General features: G+C 38.9%; 1 protein-coding gene across 8 annotated transcripts in view; it reads left to right on the forward strand.

Annotated features, from left to right (window-relative positions):
• Nucleotides 1-23,877, forward strand: part of CDC14A (cell division cycle 14A) — a 204,711-nt gene that overhangs the window by 34,162 nt on the left and 146,672 nt on the right. For all 8 annotated transcript variants that reach the window (XM_053214524.1, XM_053214526.1, XM_053214527.1 and 5 more), the window contains one exon: nt 2,080-2,172. In XM_053214524.1, coding sequence (XP_053070499.1) covers nt 2,080-2,172 — 93 coding nt within the window. The remainder of the gene's footprint in view (nt 1-2,079; nt 2,173-23,877) is intronic.

Consider the following 23,877-nt stretch of genomic DNA (forward strand, 5'->3'; position numbering starts at 1 on the left):
AGGGATAATTTACTAAGCCTGTCTGGAAATAAGGACCTTGGTAATGAGACCTGCTTTGAGGCAAACACTTTTCAAAGTTCAATTAAAAAATTTTTCTTAATGTTTATTTTTGAGAGAGAGAGAGAGAGAGAGAGAGCAAGCAGAGGAGGGGCAGCGAGAGGGAGACATGGAATCTGAAACAGGCTCTAGGTCTGAGCTGTCAGCACAGAGCCCGATGATGGGCTTGAACTCACGAACCGTGAGATCATGACCTGAGCCAAAGTTGGACGCTTTACTAACTGACTGAGCCACCCAGATGCTCCTCAAAGTTCAATTTAGAAGAGCAGTGCCATTTTCAGAACATGTGATTCTGGGTTAGGAAGGAAGTGCCTGACTTGGGGTGGTGAGGGTTTCCAGGCTCATTGCTGGGATACATATAGCTGCATTTTCTGTGGTTACATTAAAAAAGCCAGAATGTTGCAATTTCATGTAGAATGGACTTCAGAATTTGAAGAGTTTCTTAACTTACAGCAAACAGCAGGGTGAATGAAGAAAGGTACGTAGTTGAGGTCTCTTACATTTCTAAAGGGGCTGTAAAAGCAGGTATTCTGTGGGTTGTAGTCAATGTGTAAGGTATAGAATGCTGCTTTTACAGTCAGTTTGAATTTGTAGACAAATATTAAAAGGTACCCATGTATCTGTGTTTTGAAAGCCATTTGTCAAAATACTGTGACTGTTTTGAAATATGAAGAAATTGAGCAGATTTCATTTAGTTGCGTCAGTGTTCTCATTGTTTTATGTTTGAGTTTGCTTAATACTTTGATTTCATTTTAACACATCTTTTATTTGCACACTTCTTGTCATGTTTAGCATGTATGCAACATACTAAGTTGCTTATTTTGGATTTAGCTGAATCCTTGAGCATGTAGCATATTGCATGGCATATAGCAGGTGCCTTAATAAAACTGTTTGAATCCATGAATTTAACATATGGTTATTGCATTAAGATGTTTGCTGATATGACCCTTTTGATGGTTTACCTTTTCCCACTAGCCATTTATTTTCAGATAATTAAAAAGGGATTTTTATAGAACATTCTAGAAAGAAAATATTAGTATTGATGTTCTAGTTAATATAGGCACTTGAAAATTTTAGAAGAAAATAGACTGATTGATACATTTAAAAATAAACTGTCTAATATGAAAAGTAAAGATAACTTTTCTGGAACTGGGTATGGTATGTAGAGAAAGAAAAAGGAAGAACAAATACTCACCTGTAAAAAAAGAACTTACCATTTGTGGCAACATGGATGGACCTAGAGGGTGCTAAGTAAAATAAGTCAGACAGAGAAAGACAAATACCATATGATTTCACTTATATGTGGCATCTAAAAAACAAAACAAATGAACAAATAGCAACAACAAGAAAAAAACCCAGAAACAGATTTATAAATACAGAGAATGAATTGGTATTTGCCAGAGAGGACGGGGGTGGAAGGATGGGTGAAATGAATGGAGGGGATAATGAGGTACAGACTTCCAGTTATAAAATAAGTAAGTCATGGAGATGAAAACTGCAGCAGAGGAAATATAGTCAATACTATTGTAATAATGTTGTGTGGTGACACATGGTGACTGGACTTATCATGGTGAACATTGTGTAATCTATAGTACTGTTGAATCACCATGTTGTACACCTGAAACTAATATAACATTGTATCTCCACTATACTTCAATAACAAAAATTAAAAAAGAAAAAAAGGATGACTAGACTTTGTGTATAAGATTTAGAGTAAATCTTCCAAAATGGTCCCCATTAATAAAGATGCCAATAATTTAATTATTTCTCATTGTATGTCTCCCTTCTTGGAGAGAAATGTTTGTTATATTGTCAAATCTGCATCATGACTGGGCTGCAAACAGTCTGAGCCAGTAACCCTCATCCCTCAAATATGCGCATGGACAATTGCCATAGAAATGAAAGTTGAAAGTTGGTACATTTCACTGATTGTGACACATCTTGGAAGTTGAGATGATGTATACCTTCTGTATATTTTAACACTGTCTCTATGGTTACACTCTTTTTATTCCCTCTTTTTAGTCATACAGTTTATCAAGAAAGAAAATAGTGCACTACACCTGTTTTGATCAACGGAAAAGAGCAAATGCAGCATTTTTAATAGGTGCTTATGCTGTAAGTACTTTTTCATGATTATTTTCTATAATCAGGCCAATGGAATGCTAACACTGTCACATAAAATCCAGGCCAGTTTTTCAGTGGAATTGGGAGATGGTGAAAATTATTAGCACCCTGGGAATTGATGTGGAATGGAAAGTGTGGACTACTATCCATGGGCTATTTCATTCTCAGATTTTATTTGCTAGTATCTAATGACAGAGTCTCAGAACCACAATGGGGAGCTTGGGTCCCACAGTTGTTTGGGTGTTTTTAAAAGAAGAATATCCAGAAAGAATACATAGTGGAAGATTTTTAAAGACTGTTGAGGTGTTCCTTTTTTGCATAAGAGGAAATCCTAGATTGCATGGGGAAGGATTGTTATATTATCATTATCCATCTACTAATCTATATACATGTTTGCAGTAGGCAAACCAAATATAGGTCCTGCACATATTACACTTCCCTACTAACTAGACAAGACTTTCCCAGAAACGTTTTGATTGCAAATTTTGTTCTCTGTAAGTACTAAAACGTAAATGTGAGTTCCATGTGAATGTGCTACAGCGTTTTGGTGTGAATATTTCTAGAATTTTCTATATGTACTGGGATTGGACAAAAACTTGGAAGGCAGAAGCCCACCAAGGCTAAAACTCATTTGTAACCTGTAATAACTTTTTAGGGGCAAGTGTGATATCCATGTAGGAATATGCTGGTTTAAAGGCAAGGGAGAGAGGTGTCACTTCCCATCATCCTTGGAGAGGGTCTGTGCTTCTCTGAAGCCTGGAAGCACACTGCTGTGTGACCTTTCCAGGCCCTCCTTCTGAAGATCTTGACAGAAGGAGGCACCAGCTACTATGTATCACACTCTGCCACATTAAACCGAAAGCTCTAGGGGAAAAAGCCCAGACAGATGTGGTGTTAGAAAGACTGTCAGCTGTTGCAGGGTGTAGGCTGAGAATAGCGGCAGGCTGACAGCCTGAGTGCAGCCTGGGGCCTTGTTTCCAGGGCTGAGATGCCCAGCTCTGGCCAACTTTTCTCCCTGTGGTGTGGCCACCATGAAGCCGTGGGCCATCCCTTGTGGTACTTTTCTTTCTCACTCTGTAGGCAGCAGGGTATAATACAAAGAATCTTGACTAAGAATCAGAAAAAAATTTTTTCATCCTGAAGTGGCTCTGGGATGACGGGTAAGCCACTTTATCTGTCTTTGCTTTATTTAGTTTCCTTATCTGTAAAATGATAGGGTTGGATATAATGACCTCTAGGTTTCCTTCAAATTCTGAGGATACAAAGATTATTTGTAGCACCAGCCAGGCCATTGCTTTTGTTTTAAAGGCACACATGAAAAGCTGGCTGTTGGCATGAAGGCTTAGTGAAGTGCTGGTAAGCTGAATGAAGCAAGCATGCTTATTTTTCACTTTACATTGATAATTATTACTCATTTGGGACTGATAATTGACAGTGTGTTTCGAATATGGAGAGCCTGTAATAACCTTTGGATTCAAGCCATGTAAACAAGGGTGTCTTTCCTGAGGGGTTTGGTGATGCTGTGTGAGCGTGTTCTCTGCGAGCCTTTTGTCATAAGGGATCATCAGGAAGAGGTCATCTACTGCTCTCTCGTTCCTTCTCCTCTTCCCCGCCCTCTCCTCTTCCTCTCTTCTTTCCTTCTTAATGCCCGTCTTTCCTGTTTCTGGTGTCATCTTTAATTTTATCATGGCGCCTCTAGAGTTTTGAAAGGAAGTTCAGTCATAATAAATGCACTGAGCTGGGGATAAAATACATCAGATGCAGAAGTTTCCACCACTTTACTGTAACCAAATGAAGGAGAAGCAGTCTCAGCGGGATTGAAGAAGCGTGGAGGGCAGCATGAGCTTGTCTGACACACTAGTTCGAAAAGCGGTGTAAAGTAATTCTTCTTGTACTGTTCGTTTCCTCATTGATTGTCATTTCCGATTTTGAAAAGGCATTCTCCAGAAAGCTTTTTGACACAACACTTAATTAAAATGAAAACCAAGAATTGTATTCTTTCCTTAAAGAGAATTTTGTGCCTTACTTCGTATTGTGTGTATGCATTTAATTGTTGGCACAAGTCTTACAAGAAGAGAGTCTGTAATGTGCATTATACAAACATCTCAGTGAAGTTACACGTACATTAAATGTTGCTGTTTGGATAAGTCATGGTCTCCTGGGGGAATCTTCCTGTTACTAAAGTCAGATATCCAACTACGTGTTTGTATCTCCATGGTATCTCACATTTATCTTGGCAAAACAGAACTTTTTATTCCTTTTCTCTATGAACCTATTTATTCCCACAGTCATTGCCTTTTTAGTAAGTGGACTGCCATCAGTGACTTGCTGAATCCAAGAATAGTACATTTTCATTCCTCCTGTTTCCTCTTCCCACATTATACTTATCAGTAAGTTTGGTCAACTCTGCCTCTAAAACATATATTGAGTCAGAATACTTCTTTCCATCTCTGTTGTTATCCTGTAGCTCCAGCCACTGTCTCTGTTTACCTGGTTGACCACCAGAGCATCATACATTGTTTCCTTTTTACACCCTGGCCTTTGTTTAATCACAGCTGCCACACAATTGTCAGAGTAATCTTTTAAAAATATAAATTAGATCATTCATGGCTCTGTTTCAAATCTGTCTAATGCTTGCTCACTGTTCTTGGCATTGAATTCAACCTCCTTACCAATGCCATTAAGATCCCCCTTGATCTGGCCGTGTCTACCTCTGTGTTCTCCTGGCTCAGGATGCCCCCGTCACACTGGCCTTCTAACCATGAAAACCTCAAACTTATTCCCACTTGAAGACCTTCATATTTCTGTTCTCTCTGCCTGGAGTGTTTTTATCTAAGACCTGATAATAATCACTTCCTCAGAAAGACTTCCTCTCAAGTTTTACTCTGTTCTCCACACCTCCAGTCACCCTCTAGTTCCTTGTTGTTTTATTTTCTTTATAGTGCTCTGCCATTTGAAATGATCTGATTCGTTTATATATTTACTTGTTTATTATCTCTTTCCTAGACTAGAGGGTAGGGACCTTGTCTGCTCCATTCATTGCTGTGTCTGGGAGGTGATAAAATACTTAACAAGGGGTTAGGCCCAGGGAGTCAGCAGCTGAATTGGAAGCTGGCCACAATGGAGCCTTCCTGTTATGCTGAGCCATGAGGAAGTCCAGGTGAGGGGGTGTCCCAGGGAAGAGATGAGGTGGCCAGTGCGGAGGGCCTTGGCATGCTGTGGGCAGCAGCTGTTTACATACTGGTATGGCACTATTTCAGTATTTGAACTCTTAGAACTGTGCCCGGCACATAGTAGGTGCTCTGTAAATATCTACTCAATGAATGAATAATGAGATGACAAAATATGAAAGAAGGAAGGAAGGTAACTTCAGAGGGAAACTGAAAATCATCAAATTGGACATAGAGGGTAAAGTGGTATCTTATTATCAGAATGCTGTGGTCTTGACTGAGCCAACTATGGCCTTTAAAGATGCGGATTCAAAGCAGAGATCAGAGCCCAAGGGCAGTTAACCACCTGCACAAAAGTCACATCATCACCTTGCCTTTTGTTGTTGCTATTGTTGTTTTAATTTTTTTTAATGTTTATTTGAGAGAGATAGAGAGACAGAGCGCCAGCGGGGGAAGGACAGAGAGAGAGAGAGAGAGAGAGAGAGAGAGAGAGAGAGACAGAATCTGAAGCAAGCTCCAGGCTCTTAGCTGTCAGCACAGAGCTGGATGTGGGGCTTGAACCCACAAACTGTGAGATCATGACCTGAGCTGAAATCAGACGCCTGACCGACTGAGCCACCCAGGCGCCTTTGTTGTTGTTTTTGATAAACTCTTTTTTCCCCAATTTTTAAAATTGTGGTAAAATACATACAATATAAAATTTACTGTTTTAGGCATTTCTTTCTTTTTAATTACTTTTTTCATTGAAGTATAATTGACATATCATTATATTATTTTCAGGTGTATAATGATTTGATATTTGTAGATGTTGAAAAATGATCACCATGATAAGTCCAGATAACATTCATCACCATACATAGTTTGGAAAACATTTATTTCTTGTGATGAGTCTTCATAGTGCAATGGTATTAGGTACATTTGTATTGCTCTGTGTTAGATCGTGACTTTAAGTATGTCACACAAGCTTTTGTAGTTCTACTTTCTTATCTCTAAGTAGGGGAGAGCCTTTTTACGTTTTATCTCCTAAAACTGTCATGAGCATTAAGAAGGAGATAAAATATGGAACATCATGTTCAGTGGGAAATCGACAAACCCTTCTCTATGAGTGATTCTAAAGCCAGGGTTGCTAGAATGAGGTGGCCCCTGGGGATCACAGTGACACTGAACAGATGGATGACAGGCACTGTTTCAGGGAAGTCCCTACTCAGGAAGCGTCTCTTTATTCCTAAACTGTGACGTTATACTTTTTGAGATGGAGGGCACAGATTTTACGAAGAGATCAACTTTGTCGGGAAGGTGTTTCCTTTCCAGGACTATACTCAGTGCAGTTTTGGAGTTGGGAATTAGGATGCTTGGATCATAGTGGCATCCACAGCACTTTCATATGAGTTTGAAGAAGATGGCCTTACAAAGTTGTAAGCATACATTAATTAGGTTCTTGCCACGTGCTTACAGACCACATCCTCGCTTGCTACTGTTCTGCTCTTGGTTCACAGAACCATGATAAAGAGGTCAAGGAGAATTTGGATGAAGCACATGATGACTAGGTGATTAGAAAAATTATATGTGTGAGAAGTTAGAATAAATGTGATGGTTTAGCTTAGAAAATGAAATTCAGAGTTAAAAAATTAAGGTTTCTTTTTTATTCCCCTAGATATGTGGAGGAGGCTTAAGCAGAGGCGGTAACCACAATGTGTTTTCCTTAACCCACGTGTTAAGTCCTCACATTGCCAAATAAGGGGTCTAATTATGGATTAACTGGGACAAGGCTGAGCCAGATGTCATGTCTGAATTAGAGATGACAAGGCTAAGGTTTGTAGACTTTGTAATCATGTCTGTGTCTGCTATTTATAATGTAGACTACACTTAACGCCTTAGTAGTTCTATTCTACCTCTAAGTCTACTGCTAATTGCAAAGAAACTGTCCTCCACCTGGCGTTTTGGTTGGGAACAGTGACCTTAGCAGAGCCACAGGCTTGACCTTGAATGCACTTGTTAGTTTTATGTCTTGAGCAAGTTATTTAACTCTTCTAAATTCCTGTTTGTTTTTTTTTTTTTCATCTTTAAAATAGAGATAATAACACTCCACCTAACATAGTTGTGGTGAGGAGTGAAGGAGGTCATGCTGATGAAGGTGTCCCGGGGCAATGCCTGGCATTTGAAGCATTTAGGAATGGCTGGCAGCTCTAGGGAGGAAAGTTGTGCGGCCTTCCAGAAAATTTTCTGAGCTGTTGTCTTACCTCCCTTGAAGAGCTGAAACCTATCCTCCTCCCCACCCCATTTTACATTTACATCCTTTCTTAGCTCAGAAACACTCAGATGGTTGTTAGTCTGTTGGTTGCTTGGGATAAATCACTGGAAGGTGTAGTAGGAGGTGTTTTTTGTTTGTTTGTTTTGTTTTGTTTTGTTTTCTAGGATGTTATTTGCATTTTAAAGGAAGAAACTGTCTGACCCAAGTAAATTTTTTATTTTTGACATGTGTGTTCAGGCATTCTTTAGTTCAGTAAATATTTATTTGGCTCAGGGGAGCTTTACCCAGCACAATGGTGGGCCCTGGGGAATATAAAAAAAAAAGAAAAATAGAAAAAAGAATGAATACCTGGCTTAAAATGGGGGACAGATGAGTAATAAATAATTGAGAAAAGTGTGCAGTAGGTGCCAGGTTGGATAAATAAAAATCAACAAGTGTTTTTCCCACCCTTATTATACATGAGGCCTTGTTCTCAGGGTTGAGGATGCTAAGGTATTGAATAACATAGCCTGCCTTCTGGAGGAAGTGTTTAGGGACCAGGGTCAGACCTGAGGAGAGGGAGGGATCAACCCCAGGCTAAGCTGGTGAAGGACTATTGAGGGGTGTGGGGGGTAGCATGTTTTCTTGGGGGGAGGAAAGGTGGGGAAGTGATTAAATATATTTTAAATATCTAGTTTGAAAAGGGGATAATACAACGAATTTAATCAAAAAAATTTTAACTTAAAAAGTGGCATAACCACATCATAGAAGAAAATTAGGAAAATTCGTCTGCACTGACATCATTCTAAACATGAATATTCACTTAAGTATAATTGCGATGTAGTTTTGTGAACATTTTTTGCTTGCCCTACATACGTTTTGCCTTATTGCTACTTAAGGTGATCAAATAATATTCCATTTGGAGGGCATAACATTATTTGTTTAACATTTTAGGTTCCCTTCAAATTTTTTATGATGTGACAAACACTTTTGACATTATAAATGTTTCTTTTTGTGGATTTTTGTCTTTAGATTGCCAGAAGAAGTGGGATTCATAGATTTTAAAAATGCAAGCAAGGTTTAGGTTCTTGCAGCATATTACCATATTTAAACCAGTCTGCACTAAATTTGGTATTAAATGAAATGTCCTCTCCAATGTCCTGTACCTTTGCATATTGGGTATAAACATTAAAGATCTAGAAATTTAATTGGTGAAAATGATACCTCATTGTTTTACTAATCTTTTTTTATTATTATTAATGAGACTTATTATTCCTGTAGTTTTATTTGTAGGTTTATTAACTTTTGAATAGCTGGTGTTTTAAAATAGTTGGATGTTTCCTTACTTGGACCATTACAAGTTGAAAAGTATCAGTCTCTTCTTTCCTTGAAGAAAAGAAGTCATTTCCCTGAGTCTAATTTGTATCAATAGATGTAGGTCCCTAGAAATCACACCCATTAGTCCAAATTTCTGTACAAAATTAGGAAGTGCATATACCTTAAATTCTGTTACTTTACAGATGCTATATTAATAACTACTTCTATTTACCTCAGTACAAAGGAACTGTTGATAATGGATCTATTGATTATCCAATACCTAGTGATCTACTGAATATATAGAAAATTATATTCAGAGTAGTAATACTTAAAAATGGTTTATGTGTATGTGCTTAGCCCATTGAAACATGGAAACCAGGCCAACTAACTTTGAATTTATAAAAGTTTGGGACAAGAATGTTAAATTTCCTTAACCTCTAACTCACAATTCATCTGTAAATTGCAGTTTCAGACCTACTCTAACTTGTCATCAAAAAGCTATGGTTTAAACAAATGTTATGTGAAAAGATAGGTAAAATCCTCAAAAAAAATGTTTGTTCAAAATAATACAGGCATTTACCTTAAATATTTATTAAAACAGTGATATGTCAGCTACTAGTGTTCTGTAACCTCTGTGGCTTCTCGGTAAATCTAACAGATCGTGTTTGCTTCTGCTTGTGGAAATTGTGGAGAGGAAGGGAGGCGTGGCATGGCTGGGGCAGGGCAATTTCCTGTTTTGTAGTTCCTTCCTTTTATAGCTTGATAGACAAGAATGCTTTTGTGATATTACCTGTAAAAGGGCCAGTCAGGCTTTTATCTTCGTAGGCTTATATTTTTGGTGCTTTCAAAACAGGTGAGGCTCCCTAAGATCACACAGCATTTTCAATTTTAAACTCTGAATTTGGAACTTTTGTTAGTCTTCTACATACAGATAGAGCAATATTATCTTTTATTCAACCCTCCTTGGGTGTGACATATAGCTGTGGGCTGGGAAAATGAGCTGTTTGCTTTTCATCTGTGAAAGGTTTGTTTCTCAAGTTTAACTGAATAATTGTTTTGTATTTTTTTTCTGTTCTCTTTGTGGCATCCTGATAACAAGCTTCCTCTGTGCTGTGAATAAGCTCACAGATTTATATACACATACATATGTACACACATAACACACACATGCATGGTACTTAGTACTATATATTTAAGTACTGACACACTGTATGTTTACCATAGCTTACGGATTTTGGAATCTTAGTAGCCTCGAAAAGACATATACTTTCTCTGTGAAAAAGCTGATGTCCATTTGTTTCATTTATATACTGAATTAATGGGATGCACTTTTTACTGCTTGGGATTGTGTATTTACTTGTTTATTATCTCTCCCTTCAAGGGAAGGAACTGTTTTGTTCCCTACAGCAACCACTGCATCTGGAACACTGTCAGAAACATCCTAAGTGCTCAGTAAATATTTGTGGTATGAATGACTGAATGTTTAATTGATAGATAAATATTAATTACATTGAAAAAAACACTGATAAGTAAAAGGTAATTTTCTACAATTCTTGAAAGATTAATATGGAGTAATTTAAAAGCTGTAGTACTTTTAACAGCAAGAATCGTAGTGTTTTGAGGCATTAATTAATTTTTTTTAAAGTTACTGAGTAAAACAAGGCGTTTTATATAACTCTTTACAATTGTAGAACTGAAATAGGCTTTGTTAATATGCACAACCGTTTGAAATCGGTATTATGGGTGGTAGTCTTAATTTTGGCCTCAGCAGTTTTTGTTTTTCTCAATGGGGGAAAATCCTTATTTATACATTAAGTAGTTGCTAACGAATGTCAGTAATTTTTTTTAACAGCTGTCCTTGCAATTTTAGGATAATATTCAGTAAGAAATAACCCAAAAGATTGGAAGAAGAATACTAGAAAAATTTTTAATCAGAATTGAATCTTTAAAAATTTTAACTGAACGTATTTTTTGATAGAAAAATTTTTTAAAAGAGGTACCCAAAGCTTTGAAGATAATGTCCATTATTAGAGTATGACTTGAAATGTATTTGTAATGCCTGATATGACTGCAGGTGATTGGCCCATCTCAGTTAGTTTGCAATTAACATGTCCTATATATGTTTGCCTGGGCCTCGCTTAGCAATTACGTGAGTCTGAGCCATCTCTGTTCAATTTTATACAAATATCCAGACTGAACAGACTCACATTTAGATGTATCCCCAGTGAAACACTATAGGCTTCCTAATTGGTGAGACATTTACTAGAATATATACGGAGACTGGAGGTAATACTTCCAAGTTTAATGCAAAATGAGGTTATTTGGTTGCTAAACAACTACCATGGTGATTTCCACCATGGTAAAAATCAATATTGAATCCAGTTGGTTATGTTTATTGTTTTCTCTTAGATTAAAAATAAACCAATTTTAATTTAGAAACATAGACTCACTTTTGCAGACTCCTCAAAGTACCTCCCGCAAGAAATTCACAAGGAAAAACTCTGCTCCAGTCCTGCTTTCTCATGTTTTAGTTGGAGAATCTGAGCCCAGAGAGATCGAGTACCTTGCCCAAGGAATAAATCCAGTTAGTGAGAGACTAGAACCCAAATCCCCAAGTTCCTAAGTTGGAGCTTTATCCATTCACAGCATGTAACTGAGCAGTGTTAGTCTTGGAATAATACTGCATCTAAACCAAAATATTTTGCAGAAAATTCAAAATAGCATGTAGTGTGGAAGGGCAGAGTTTTCCAGTACAAGGCAGTGTTTCACTCAGTCATGCAGTTTCCTTTCCAGGTAGCTTCTGAGCTCTAATTCTGGCTCATGGGGCTAACATCCCAAATACCTTGTGTACCAGCCAGACGCAGCGGCAGCTCTTTGCACATGTGCTTTGGCGATGTCCATGGATGTCGTAGAGTAGGTCTAAGTGTCAGGAGTGAGAACAGGAGAGCCAAGGAATGACATGAAGTAGGTTAGGCTGTATCTTAGGACAGGGTTTTCAAGCTCTTTTCACTATAAACCACAATAAGAACTGTATTTTACATTGTAGTTTAGTACACACACTCTCACACATAGTACACACACTATTCGCATGTATAACTGAAACAAAATGTCCATGAAACAGTTCTTACCTTACAATAGGCGAGGCATACTGACACTTTATATTCTGTCCTATTTTATTTAAAAGAATCTTTACCCATTCGATTGATTTTGCTACCTGCAGTTTGCAAATTACCTGCAGCTTGCAAAACAGCCATTAAAGAATCTGCTTCCTATGCTTAGATCTGAAATGTGTTTGCATGTTTTTTTCAGCATCCATCTGGGCACTGAACCCACAGGTGACTGTTTGGCCCTTCTGGGTTACCCTGTGGTTAACCTGAGCAGCTTAAGGAAAATGGAAAGTGTTCTCAATTCCTCAAAAGGCTCCCATGCCTAAATATCAAGATGTCCAACTGGCTTCCACATAATATTGATTCAGTTGATACTTGATTGTTAGGAAAAGCTGTTTGTTTCAAGACCTCAAATAATACAATCTATCTTTCCTTATATCACTTTGATTTGAATCACTAGTGTTTCTCTTAAACTCCTGCTCACCCCCTTCTTCCTGGTCGCCAAAATGTGCCTTTATTCACTTGTAACAACCTTGAATGAGAAAAGCCTGTGCTCAGGTCAGCACTGGGGGTGCTAAGGAGCCAGTGCCCAGCCTGTCTCTTTGGGTCTGTTATGTGAGTGCCTTATCCATGTAGTTTGTTTCTTTCTTTTTTTTAATGTTTATTTATTTATTTTGAGAGAGAGAGAGAGAGAGAAAGAAAGAGAATCCCAAGCAGAATCCACTCTGTCAGTGCAGGACCCCATGTGGGGCTTGATCTCACAAACCATGAGATCATGACCTGAGCTGAAATCAAGAGTCAGATACTTAACCAACTGAGCCACCCAGGTGCTCCCATCCAGTGTAGTTTCTATATTCATGCTGATGGTATGGGATGTCCTATGCACTTCATGACACCTAATCTTAAACCTTAGGTTTATAAGAGGTTTTGAATACATAACTTTAATCTTTGTAAGTTTCATTTCACGAAATCTTTTCTGTTTGATATAGTGAGCCAAACAGTAGTCTTTTCCCCATTATGGACAAAGCCTTCTCTGTAGGTATTTTCTGAAATTTTAAATAAAGGAGGAGCTAACTGGAGCTTCCATTGAGGTTGCTGTGTGTTGAGTTATTCCAAAGACTTTTCATGCCCAAAATGTGGTGACTATGCCTGTAAGTTAACCATGCCCTTGTCAGCTCCTAGTTTTCCATGTTAGTGCCACCGTGCTCCTGTGTCTGTCTTAGTTCTCTTCTTCATTGCTCCTCTGCTTCACTCTTGCATCCCCTGTGCCCACTCCCTCCCACCTCCAAATACTTTTTAGGGCCCTTGAGTTTTTGTTATGCAGAAAGTCAGGGATGTGGTTAGCAAATTCATGGTTAATCAGAGGGAATAGTGGGACTAGGAAAGTGTAATCTCAGCCTGAAAGAACTATTTGGAGTTGCTGCAGGACCTCAGAGAATTATTTGATAGGGGAGTAACATTCATGGTTTGTCATTTCATGTTAATGAGTAGACAGACCAGCCTTTCCACGTGAAGATATGTACTGTAGGATGAACCAGACTTTTCACTTCTTTCATGAGGGTGTATGTGAGTCATTTAGTGGGGCTTGCTTTGGGAAATTTCTAAGTAATAAAAGAAAACCAGAATTCCCTTCTCAAAGGAATCTCTCCTGATATTTTCTCCATAATTTGTTTGCCCACTCCTTCCCCACCCCTCAATTGTTTATTTTGTTGTTTCTTATTACCTGACCCAGACCATGGCTTAGTTATTGCTTTTTTTTTTTAACCTTGTCTTACAATTTATTATGTACAATGTAAGCTACTAGAGGAGGCGTTTTGCAATCACTTGCTTCACCATTTCTCTCCTACCAGAGTAAACTCTTTGAGTGAAGGGATGACTCTTCCATGTGTTTGTATCCCCAGTGCCTAGCATAGGGCCTATGTGTTGTTTTAAGGAATAAAGGAACGAAGGATGTATGAGACAGTCCTGGAGGGAATTTGCATTTCCGTGGTGACTGATCTTGTGTTACTAGTGAGAAAGGATGTGGATGGACTCCACACCTGGGGTCTGTATCATACCACTCCAACCCCCAGGTCCTGGCTTGACTTCTTCACCAGGGTCTCGGCTGCAATGCTTTCAGTTTGAAATCAACTGCTTGTGGAAATCAGTGGGAATGGATCCACCCTGTACAAAGAATTGAGGAATATGCTGTAATTCTTCTAATAGCACTGCAGGGTATTGTCTGTCTTAGAACTGGGGACACTTTAAATCCCACTAGTTGAGGGACACCTGGGGGGCTCAGTCGGTTGAGCATCTGACTCTTGATTTTGCGTCAGGTCATGATCCCAGGGTTGTGGGATCTTCCCCACATCTGGCCCTGTGCTGAGCGTGGAGCCTGCTTGAGATTCTCTGTCTCTCTCCCTCTGCCCCTTACAGACCCTGCTCATGTGAGTGCTCTCTCTTTCTAAAATAAAAAATTAAAAAGAAAAGTTAATAAAAATAAATCCTGCTAGTTGAATGTGATAAGTTATTTATGTTCCCTTCAAAATGTCTGAAATTTTGAGAAAATTCCTAAGGTCTGTAAGTGAGTACTAGTTTTAGCAGCAAGCTACATCTTTTACCTGGAGCCATATTTTAAGTTTTATTCTTTTTTGGAAACACATCTGAATATGAATATTATGAAATAATGGAAAAAGCGACAAAATGTGGTTAACATTAAAATTTTTTTCAATGTTTTATTTATTTTGAGAGAGAGAGAGAGAGAGAGAGAGAGAGAGAGAGAGAGAGAGAGAATCTGAAGCAGGCTCCAGGCTCTGAGCTGTCAGCACAGAGCCTGATGCGGAGCTTGAACTCACAAACAGGGAGATCATGACCTGAGCTGAAGTTGGAGGCTTAACTGACTGAGCCACCCAGGTGCCCCAACATTTTAAAACAGTTTCTAAAATCGGGTGCCTGGTGGGTCAGTTGGTTGAGCATCCAACTCTAGATTTTGGCTCAGGTCATGATCTTGGGGTTTGTGAATTCAAGCCCTGCAATGGGCTCTGTGCTGACAGTGTGGAGCCTGCTTAGGATTCATTCTCTTTCTCTCCCTCTCTCCCTCTCTCTCTGTCTCTGTGCCCCTCCCCTGGTCACATTCTTTCTTTCTCAAAATAAATAAATAAAAACTTAATAAAAAATAAACCTAAACATTTGGGGTGCCTGGATGGCTCAGTTGGTTGAGCATACAACTTTTGATTTCAGCTCAAGTCATGATCTCAAAGTTCATGAATTCGAACCCCACATGAAGCTCTGCTCTGATAGCATGGAGCCTGCTTGAGATTCTGTCTCCTTTTCTTTCTGCCCCTCCCCCATGTGCTCTCTGTATCTTTCTCAAAATAAATAAAATAAAAATAAACTTAAAAAAAAAACTGTTTCTAAAATCATTTGTTTTTTTTTGTTTACAAATCAGATGTATGAATTAAAACACAACCACAGCATGTTTTAGGATATCCTGGCATTGGGCTATGCCATTATTAGCACAGGGTTAAAAATAAAATTATATATTAAACTTTATGCATGCATATTCACTGATGACAGTATTTTACTTCTGAATTCATGGAAGAGGAAGTCAGATTTAAATTGTTGATTAAGATCCTTCTATTACAAGAAAAAAATTTGGGATTTACCCTGAATGTGGGCCACTGGACTTTTTCTGTAAGCTCTATTTTACTTTTTTTTCTTAAGGACCTAGATTTCAAGTTAAATACAAAGACTATAGGGACACCTGGGTGGCTCAGTTGGTTAAGCACCCGACTTCTGCTCAGGTCATGATCTTGTGGTTCATGGGTTCAGGCCCCGCATTGGGCTCCGTGCTGACAGCTCAGAGCCTGGAGCCTGCTTTGGATTCTGTGTCTTCCTCTGCCTCTGCCCCTCCCCTGCTTGCGCTCTCTCTCAAAAATAAACAAACATTAAAAAAACGAATAAATGCAAAGACTGTAGGATGAGATTCTGGCTTTTACCATATCTACTGTAGCAATTGAGAGATAATTTCTCCTCTGAAGAATTGCTCCATTGGAGCTGTATGTAGTACAGTGATTCTTCTGTAAGTTACAGAAACAGATGGATCTTAGAGAGAGGTCTTCTCTTTGCCCTGCCGGCCCACCCCTACCCTTGGCTGCTTCTCCTCCTTATTGTGCTAGGAAGCCCAGAGAAATTAAAGAACTTGGCCTGAGTGCTAGAATAGGGGAGGACAAGAACCCCTCTAGTGCTGGCATTCCAGTCATTCTTCCCCTCTCCCTTAGCAGCCCCTGTAGTCCCAGGTAGCACTACTGTGTGAAATAACCAGTTACCTATTTTCTCACACTTTGCTCTCAGCTTTCATTTATGCCTGTCACTCATCCACCCCTCCTAGTTATCTTTGCGTGGCTCTCCTTCCTCAACTTTGTTTCTTCCCTGCTGCTTCCACCTCTGTCTTCTTCCTCTGTTACGGTCACTTCTCTCCTTCTGCTTGGTTTCCTTCCTTTGCTTCTTCTTCTTTCTTAATTGGCTTCTATGGAGAGTAGCAGTAATGTAATAATTTGAGTTTTTTGGTTACCTGTCACTGGAACTGGCTCTGACATGCTCAAGCTCAAAACTTGGTAATGAATTTCCTGGTAGCTTAGTCGAAAAGAGGAAGAGATGGTTCCTGGAGCCTTCATTGTTTAATAAAAACTCTTCATTCATTTTTTAATATAGTCTTTAAAGTTTATTTATTTATTTTGAAAGAGAGAAAGAGAGCATATGCGCATAGGGGAGGGACACAGAGAGAGTGTGGGAGAGAAAATCCCAAGTGGGCTCCGTGCTGTCAGTGTGGAGCTTGACTTGGGTCTTGATCTCACAAACTGTGAGATCATGACCTGAGCCGCAATCAAGAGTTGGAGGCTTAACCAACTGAGCCACCCGGGTGCCCCAGACAATTTATTCATTAAAAAAATCTGTTTTTAAAAATTTTTATATATTTTTGAGAGAGAGAGTGTGAGCAGGGGAGGGGCAGAGATGGGGGAGACAGAGGATCCAAAGTGGGCTCAGTGCTGACAGCAGCTAGCTGGATGCAGGGCTCGAACTCACAAACTGTGAGATCATGACCTGAGCCAAAGTTGGATACTTAAAACAACTGAGCCACCCAGGCACCCTTGTTTTAAAAGATGTTTAAAAAATTTTTTTTAATGTTTATTTATTTTTGAGAGAGAGAGAGATAGAGCACAAGCAGGGGATGGGCAGAGAGAGAGGGAGACACAATCCAAAGCAGGCTCCAGGCTCTGAGCTGTCAGCACAGACCCTGACACGAGACTCGAACCCACGAACTGTGAGACCATGACCTGAGCTGAAATCAGATGCTTAACCGACTGAGCCACCCAGGCATCCCTAAAAGACTCATCTTTTAGAACTCTACTTAAAGCTCTCCATGGTACTGTTATCTGTGTTTCAGATTTCTCTTTTGCTACTAAGCCATAGTGGTCTGATTATTAACATATGTGCCTTCCCTATTGTCTTCATTTTTATATCCCTAAAATGTAACTCTGTCCCTACTAGTAGACACATCAATGAAGAGGTAGATTTGACACATGGGTTGTCAAGGACATTGGCAAACCTTTTGTTATGCCCTTGGAATTTCACTGAGAGTGTAGGCCTCCTTATCAACTATCACTTAAAGCTAATGAAATAATATGTATTTGTAGTTCTGTGATATAATTCAGGTTTTTAGCCTCTGACTTCTGTAGCGTTTATTACAACAGTGGTTCTCAACCATAATTTTGTTACAGAAATACCCATGGGCCAGACCTCTCATATCTGGTGAATCAGAATCTCAGGGGTGCAGAAATCAGGATGTCTATATCTTAAAACAGCTTAAAAGGCTTTTCTGAGACATATTCAAAGTGGGGGATCCCCTGGCTTAGAAGATAAGAAGTAACATGAAGGGGGGGCTGCTCCTTGATGGCTCAGTTGGCTGAACGTCTGACTCTTGATTTTGGCTCAGGTCATGATCTCACGGTTCGTGAGTTTGAGCCCTACATTGGGCTCTGTGCTGACAGTGCAAAGCATGCTTGGGATTCTCTCTCTCTCTCTCTCCCTCTCTCTCTGCCCCGCTCCCCCTTTCTCTCTCAAAATAAATAAATAAATAAATAAATAAATAAATAAATAAATAAACAAACAAACAAACTTAAAAAAAAAAGAAGTAACATACAAGAGATACTCTGAGGTTAGGAACATATTTGCCTTGTTCTTAGTGTTATACATGGTGCTTGCTACCAGTAGTTCTTTACTGAATGGAGAAATGAATCACCTGTGTGTAAAACACACTGCTCATCTCCTTTTTCTTTTTTCTCCTTCCTTCTTTTTCTTACTATAAGTAAATCTGTACTGCAAGTCTTGCTGCTGATCAAAAGACAGGGTGAGAAATCACTGACCAGGGTGAAGGGGGTGTTGCTTTCTGGAAGTAGTGAGGTTTACCTACAGTAGTGAGCTGGAAAGGGAGGGAAATTTCCAGTAGCTGCAGGGAAGGCATATATACTTCCTGTATGTTATATATATTGTGTATGTATACAATAGATCTGTTGGTTGGATTTAAGTTACTTTTATTTAAGTTGGAATTGCCTTCACTTGTTTTAGTTGTACTATTTGTGACATTAATAAACGTTTAGGGAACATGGTTACTTCTTTAAAAAATCTATACACATTCAAGAATGATTAATTCTATTATACTCTTGAAGGACAGTTCTGTCATGTGGCATATATTTGAATAGTTTGGGCTGTGTACAGTAAAATAACCCCGGAATCCTTTCTGCAAACACCTGACTGACTGATGGGCAAAGCTCTTGTTTTTCCTGCTTTCTCTAAGCAACAAATCTTTGTACACACTGGAAGAGAACAACCAGCCCCTTGTTTGTGTTCATTGTTGGTTTTCTATTCTTGAGTCAATGCAAAGAACAGTAGCTTACAAGTTACTCTGAGATTCTAGATCTGAGATTTAGTTCACATGCTGTGTGGATTCTGTCTTAGAAGATTGGATAACATCTCACCTACAAACTTCTTCTATTTGGAAAAGGATAAGATGACTATATTTGAAAAGGCTTGTGTGTGTGTGTGTGTGTGTGTGTGTGTGTGTGTGTGTGTTTCCATGTCCCTCAGGTGCTTGTTCTGATTACTAACATGAATACATCTGATTGTCTGGTTTACCTCCTTCCTTCTGTCTAAGCTCTGTAAATTGAAAGTTCAGAGGAAACAAGCCATACTTTGGTCATACTTCTTTCCCACCCTGTTTGCGTTCCATTCCTGGCGAGTTCCCCTCTGTGTTTGTCCAGAAAGTTTTTGATCTCTCTTGCTTACCTTTCTTCCCAATTTTTTCCCTCTGGTTACATCAAGAAAATCTCAGGTTTGCCATACCTCCCATTGCTTCAAGTTGGAATCAGTCCTAATCATAATGCCAAATATTGAGGAAAGCTATGCATTTTGAAGTGAACTTCAATATATTAAGGTACCCATCCAAACATTTGAAATAATTCAAGGTTCATTTTAAAGTCATTCTATGCATGTTGATTGGTTTCTTCATGTTTTATTCACCTAGACTTTCCTCAAGTATTAGCACTGAAGGTAGATAATTTAGAAAGCAAACATGCCTCTTTAATTATTTTTAGTTTTTAGTTTTTCAAATAATGTTTTCCACCACATTTTATTTTGGCTATATGACTTTAATGATAATGTGGAATATATAATCATTTTTGGACTAGCCAAAGAGACTGACAACCAGAAGGTTTTATCTTGGGAAACTATTTCCAAAGATCTAAATATTAGCCTTTACAAATAACCGTTTAGGATATACAGTAAAACCTTGGATTGTGAGTAGCTTATTCTGTGAGTGTTCCACAAGATGAGCAAACATTTCTAATAAATTTTAACTTGATAAATGAGCGATGTCTTGCAATTCAAGTAGTACATGATGCCGAATGTCACATGATCACCACTGAGTCAATGGTTCTTGAAATTCACTTTGATATACAGGTGCTTTGGCTTACAATCCTGTTTCTGGAATGAATTATGCTCGAAAACCAAGGTTTTACTATATAATTCATTTACAAGTTAAAGACTTTTTATTATTGGTTATAGGTGTTAGGCGAATTCAGTACTGATGCTTGGTCTGTTGTGGATCTATCATCTGTATCTTCATCATAAATGAAGTTATGGTTCTTTGCCTTCTAAACTTGATCAGATTCAGTCCTTGGTTTAAAGAATACAGTCCTTGCACACTCCACTTTTTTTTTCTTTCTTAATTTGAGAGGTTTTATGAAATAAAATTCATACTATATCCAGAGGTAAGCAGTGAAACTCAGCAAGAGGAATTTTTAACCTGCAACCATTCCATTTAAGAGTATGTATTATTCAAGTAATGTTCTGGAGTGAGTGTGTTTTTATATTTCATACAGAGACTGCCTTCTAATGATGAATGATATACAGGGTTATGTTTGCTGTGTGTTGTAACATAACAGCCTTGTACTCAGCTTGTATGAGACTGGGGAGTCAGGTTTTCTTACAACCAAATATTTTTTCCTTCTCCCCCTTAAAAGGGCCCCTTTAGGCTTCTGTGTACTGAGAACATTAGCTTAGTGTTTCCTTGGTTTGCTTTAATAAGAGGCTGGGCTAGTTCAATGAGATACAACCAGCTCAGCAATGTCTGTGTTGGAACACGAGCTCTCTTCAGGCAGGAAAAGTCTGCAGTGTTACTGAGACACAGTTAGTGAGAGATGTGTATTTGTCCTGGCTGTAGCTGTCAGTTCTGGAAGAACGTCTTTTCAGGCTGCTGAAATTCTGGTTCCCATCAAATTAGATGGGAAGACACACATGGAGGGGGGTGCTTCGCTGGCTCATTTGGTAGAACATGTGACTCTTGGTCTCAGAGTTATGAGTTCAAGCCCCACGTTGGGTTTAGAGATTACTTCAAAATCAAATCTTAAGAAAGAAAACCATGGCTTTAAGAAAAACAGACACATGGCTAATGTCTACAGTTTTCCTAAATCGCCCATCAAAGAGCCACTGGTTTCACTCTCATCATGCCCATGAGAGGCCGTGTTTGTGTTCTAAATGAATTCTCAAAAAATGAAGTCCAACATATATCAAATCTCAAATTAAAATTAAAATATAGAGAGATGTCACTTGAGAGTATTTCAGAGCAAACATCACCCCAGCCCAAAAGCACAGTCATTCCTATACCTTTGTTCTCATAAGGATGCCAGATGAGTGTTAAGTAATTTAGGGCAAAAATAGGTGAGGGAGATGGAGGCCTGGCATCAGGTTTTGCCTTACTTCTGTACTTAATGTTGCTGCCATATTTGTTAGGCAGATGCATTGTCTTACATTTTGCAGGCCTCATAGTCTGTGATTTATATTAGTCTCAAAACTGGAAGAACAGGAAAAACAACTTACCTTCTTTTATAATGTGTTCAAGAGAAGGTGCGTTCATTCTTGTTTTAATTAGACTATTCAGTAGAATAGATTTAAAATAGACTGAATGAAATACTGTTTTAAATATTCAGTTGGATTTCTGGTTTGTAATCAGACTTATGTATCTAATTTGTAAGTGATTGTTTAACACTGAACATTTTTATTTCCATAAACAATTAGAACAAAAGTAGGATCGGTGTACATTTGAGAAATGTTTGGCTTTTTTCTATTTATTTATTTTTTTTTAAGTTTTAGAGCTGAATGTAGGTATTGTTTTCTCAGTCACTGGTTATAATGAGAGGAAATGATTAAGAAGAGAAATGTTGCTGAAAATAGTAAAATTAAACATTTTGTTTGTGCTTGCCTATGACAATTAAGACTTAATGCTGTCTTCAGGAAAAAGCAGTTTATAAATTAAGTGCCCTGACATTTAAGAAGTCTGAGAACTGAAGGTTTGGGAGCCAAGGAGGAGACTTTAAAAGTTTTATGTTTCAACTCTTTGCAGAGTTTCTCACCTCGTTGTGTGTTTTCGTAGATGTTCATTCCATGGACTTCTGTGGCTCATTCTTTGCCAGTAACTGGTAATTGCTTTCCTCTCCTAAAAAACAAACCTAGCCTGGTATTCTTATTCTTTTGTTCATGAGAAGTTCACATAAGGAAAAATGGGTATGGCATCAGCTCTCTTCTGGTTACATGTACTTTGTTGGGGAAATACGTGGGCCACCTCAAGGATCTTCTGATATTTTGACAATGGATTTGATAAAACGGGCCACAGCATTTATTTTATGGTTGTAGATACTAAGGCACCGGGAGACTCAGGAGGCCATTTGAAGAGGCAGACAACATCTGTACTTTCAAATGAGAGAGTTGAATTAAAGGATGGTCTGTTATGGTTTTGGTATATAACAGTCATGGAGGACATTTACAACCTCATGTTCTGATGTTTATACATGTAGACAGGCTTTAGGGTTCAGGTGTCAGAGATGACAGCTGTGGCTCGGGATTCACGTGGATACAGGTGGTAAAAAGGAGAAAAGAAATATTTGGGGACCAAAGTTCATCTCCTTTCTGTGGTCCCTTGTTATGGAAGAGCTGTGCCCTAGATATGAATCTGAGCACTTTACGTATATTATTAATTCATTTAATCTTCCTGGCAGTCTAATGAGGCTGCCAGGCAGTTACAGTTCTTATCTCGACTCCATAAGGAAATGGAAGCACAGAGAGTTATACAATATGGCTCATAAATGAAAGAGCCTGGATTTGAGTCCAGGCAGCTTGGCTGCGGACTTGGGGTGTTTAAGCACTACTTAAGCACTTAAGCAGACTTGGGGTGTTTAAGCACTATGCACTGTCACCTGCTCTCTAGGTAGATGATCTGTGTTCTGTGACCATGTCACACTTGTTCTCACATAAAACGCCCTCTTTCTCTCCACTATTTGTTCATGCATCCATCAAACATTTTTTGAGTATGTGCTATATGCCAGGTGGTGTTGAGTCCCGCAGATAGAGAGGAGGCAAGAATCCTGCTCTCAGACTTATAACCTAGCCAGGGAGACAGACTAAAATCACCCCAGAAACATGTGAAGACCAACTTGGGTAAGAATTTGAAGGAGGAAGGAAGGAAGCTTTGAGAACATAAGGATGGGATCTGAACTCATCGGGTCACCGAAGGAGGCTGCCACACCAGAGTGACTTAGAGCTGTGGTCCCAAGGAAGGGGAAGAGGTGGCCATCTAAATGCTATTGTGGTGCAAGGAAGACTTGAGTCAAGTTTGGTCCCTGCATGGACTGTTCCCCAGCTCTCTTTAGAGCCCTTGTCAAGGGCCTTATTTAAGCCCTTCCTTAACGAGGTTGCAGCCTTTCCTTGTGTCCTGGTGTGTATGTAGGTTCCTGTACAAAATCTGTAAACATTAAGTACACACACCTGGATCTTTGGTGACTACTTGTTCTGTTCCACCTCCTGCTTCCTGCCTTGTATGAGGTGTTGAGAGTGGCAGAGTGTAGACTCCGAACAGACAGGGACTGTGAATGTCTGGGTCAGGAAGTATGCCTGGACCCTCCAAATGCTTTATAGAAGCTAACGGAAGTCATCTGAGCTAGAGCTCTTATTTTTAAATCCATCTCTATCTTACTTTTTCCTTTAGCACATCCTTGAAGAATTGACTACACCTAGTTTTATGCTCTTATATAACTGGGCTCAGAAGGTTAATTTCACTAGCTCCCCTGGGCATTATCACTAAGGTTGTAGTGACACATTTAGAAAGTCTTATTCACTTAATTATTATTTAAGTTAAATTAACTCACTAGGGTGGATGCACTTGTAGTACCTTACAAGTTTAAAGCAGTTATCCACTAAGCATATATTTACTAGGCATCTATCTGATAGGAGGCACTGTAAGGCTTATAAAGGTATAAAAACATGTTTACTGCACTTAAGGTGC

Source organism: Acinonyx jubatus, chromosome C1 (assembly GCF_027475565.1).
Source record: "Acinonyx jubatus isolate Ajub_Pintada_27869175 chromosome C1, VMU_Ajub_asm_v1.0, whole genome shotgun sequence".
Classification (NCBI taxonomy): Eukaryota; Metazoa; Chordata; class Mammalia; order Carnivora; family Felidae; genus Acinonyx; species Acinonyx jubatus.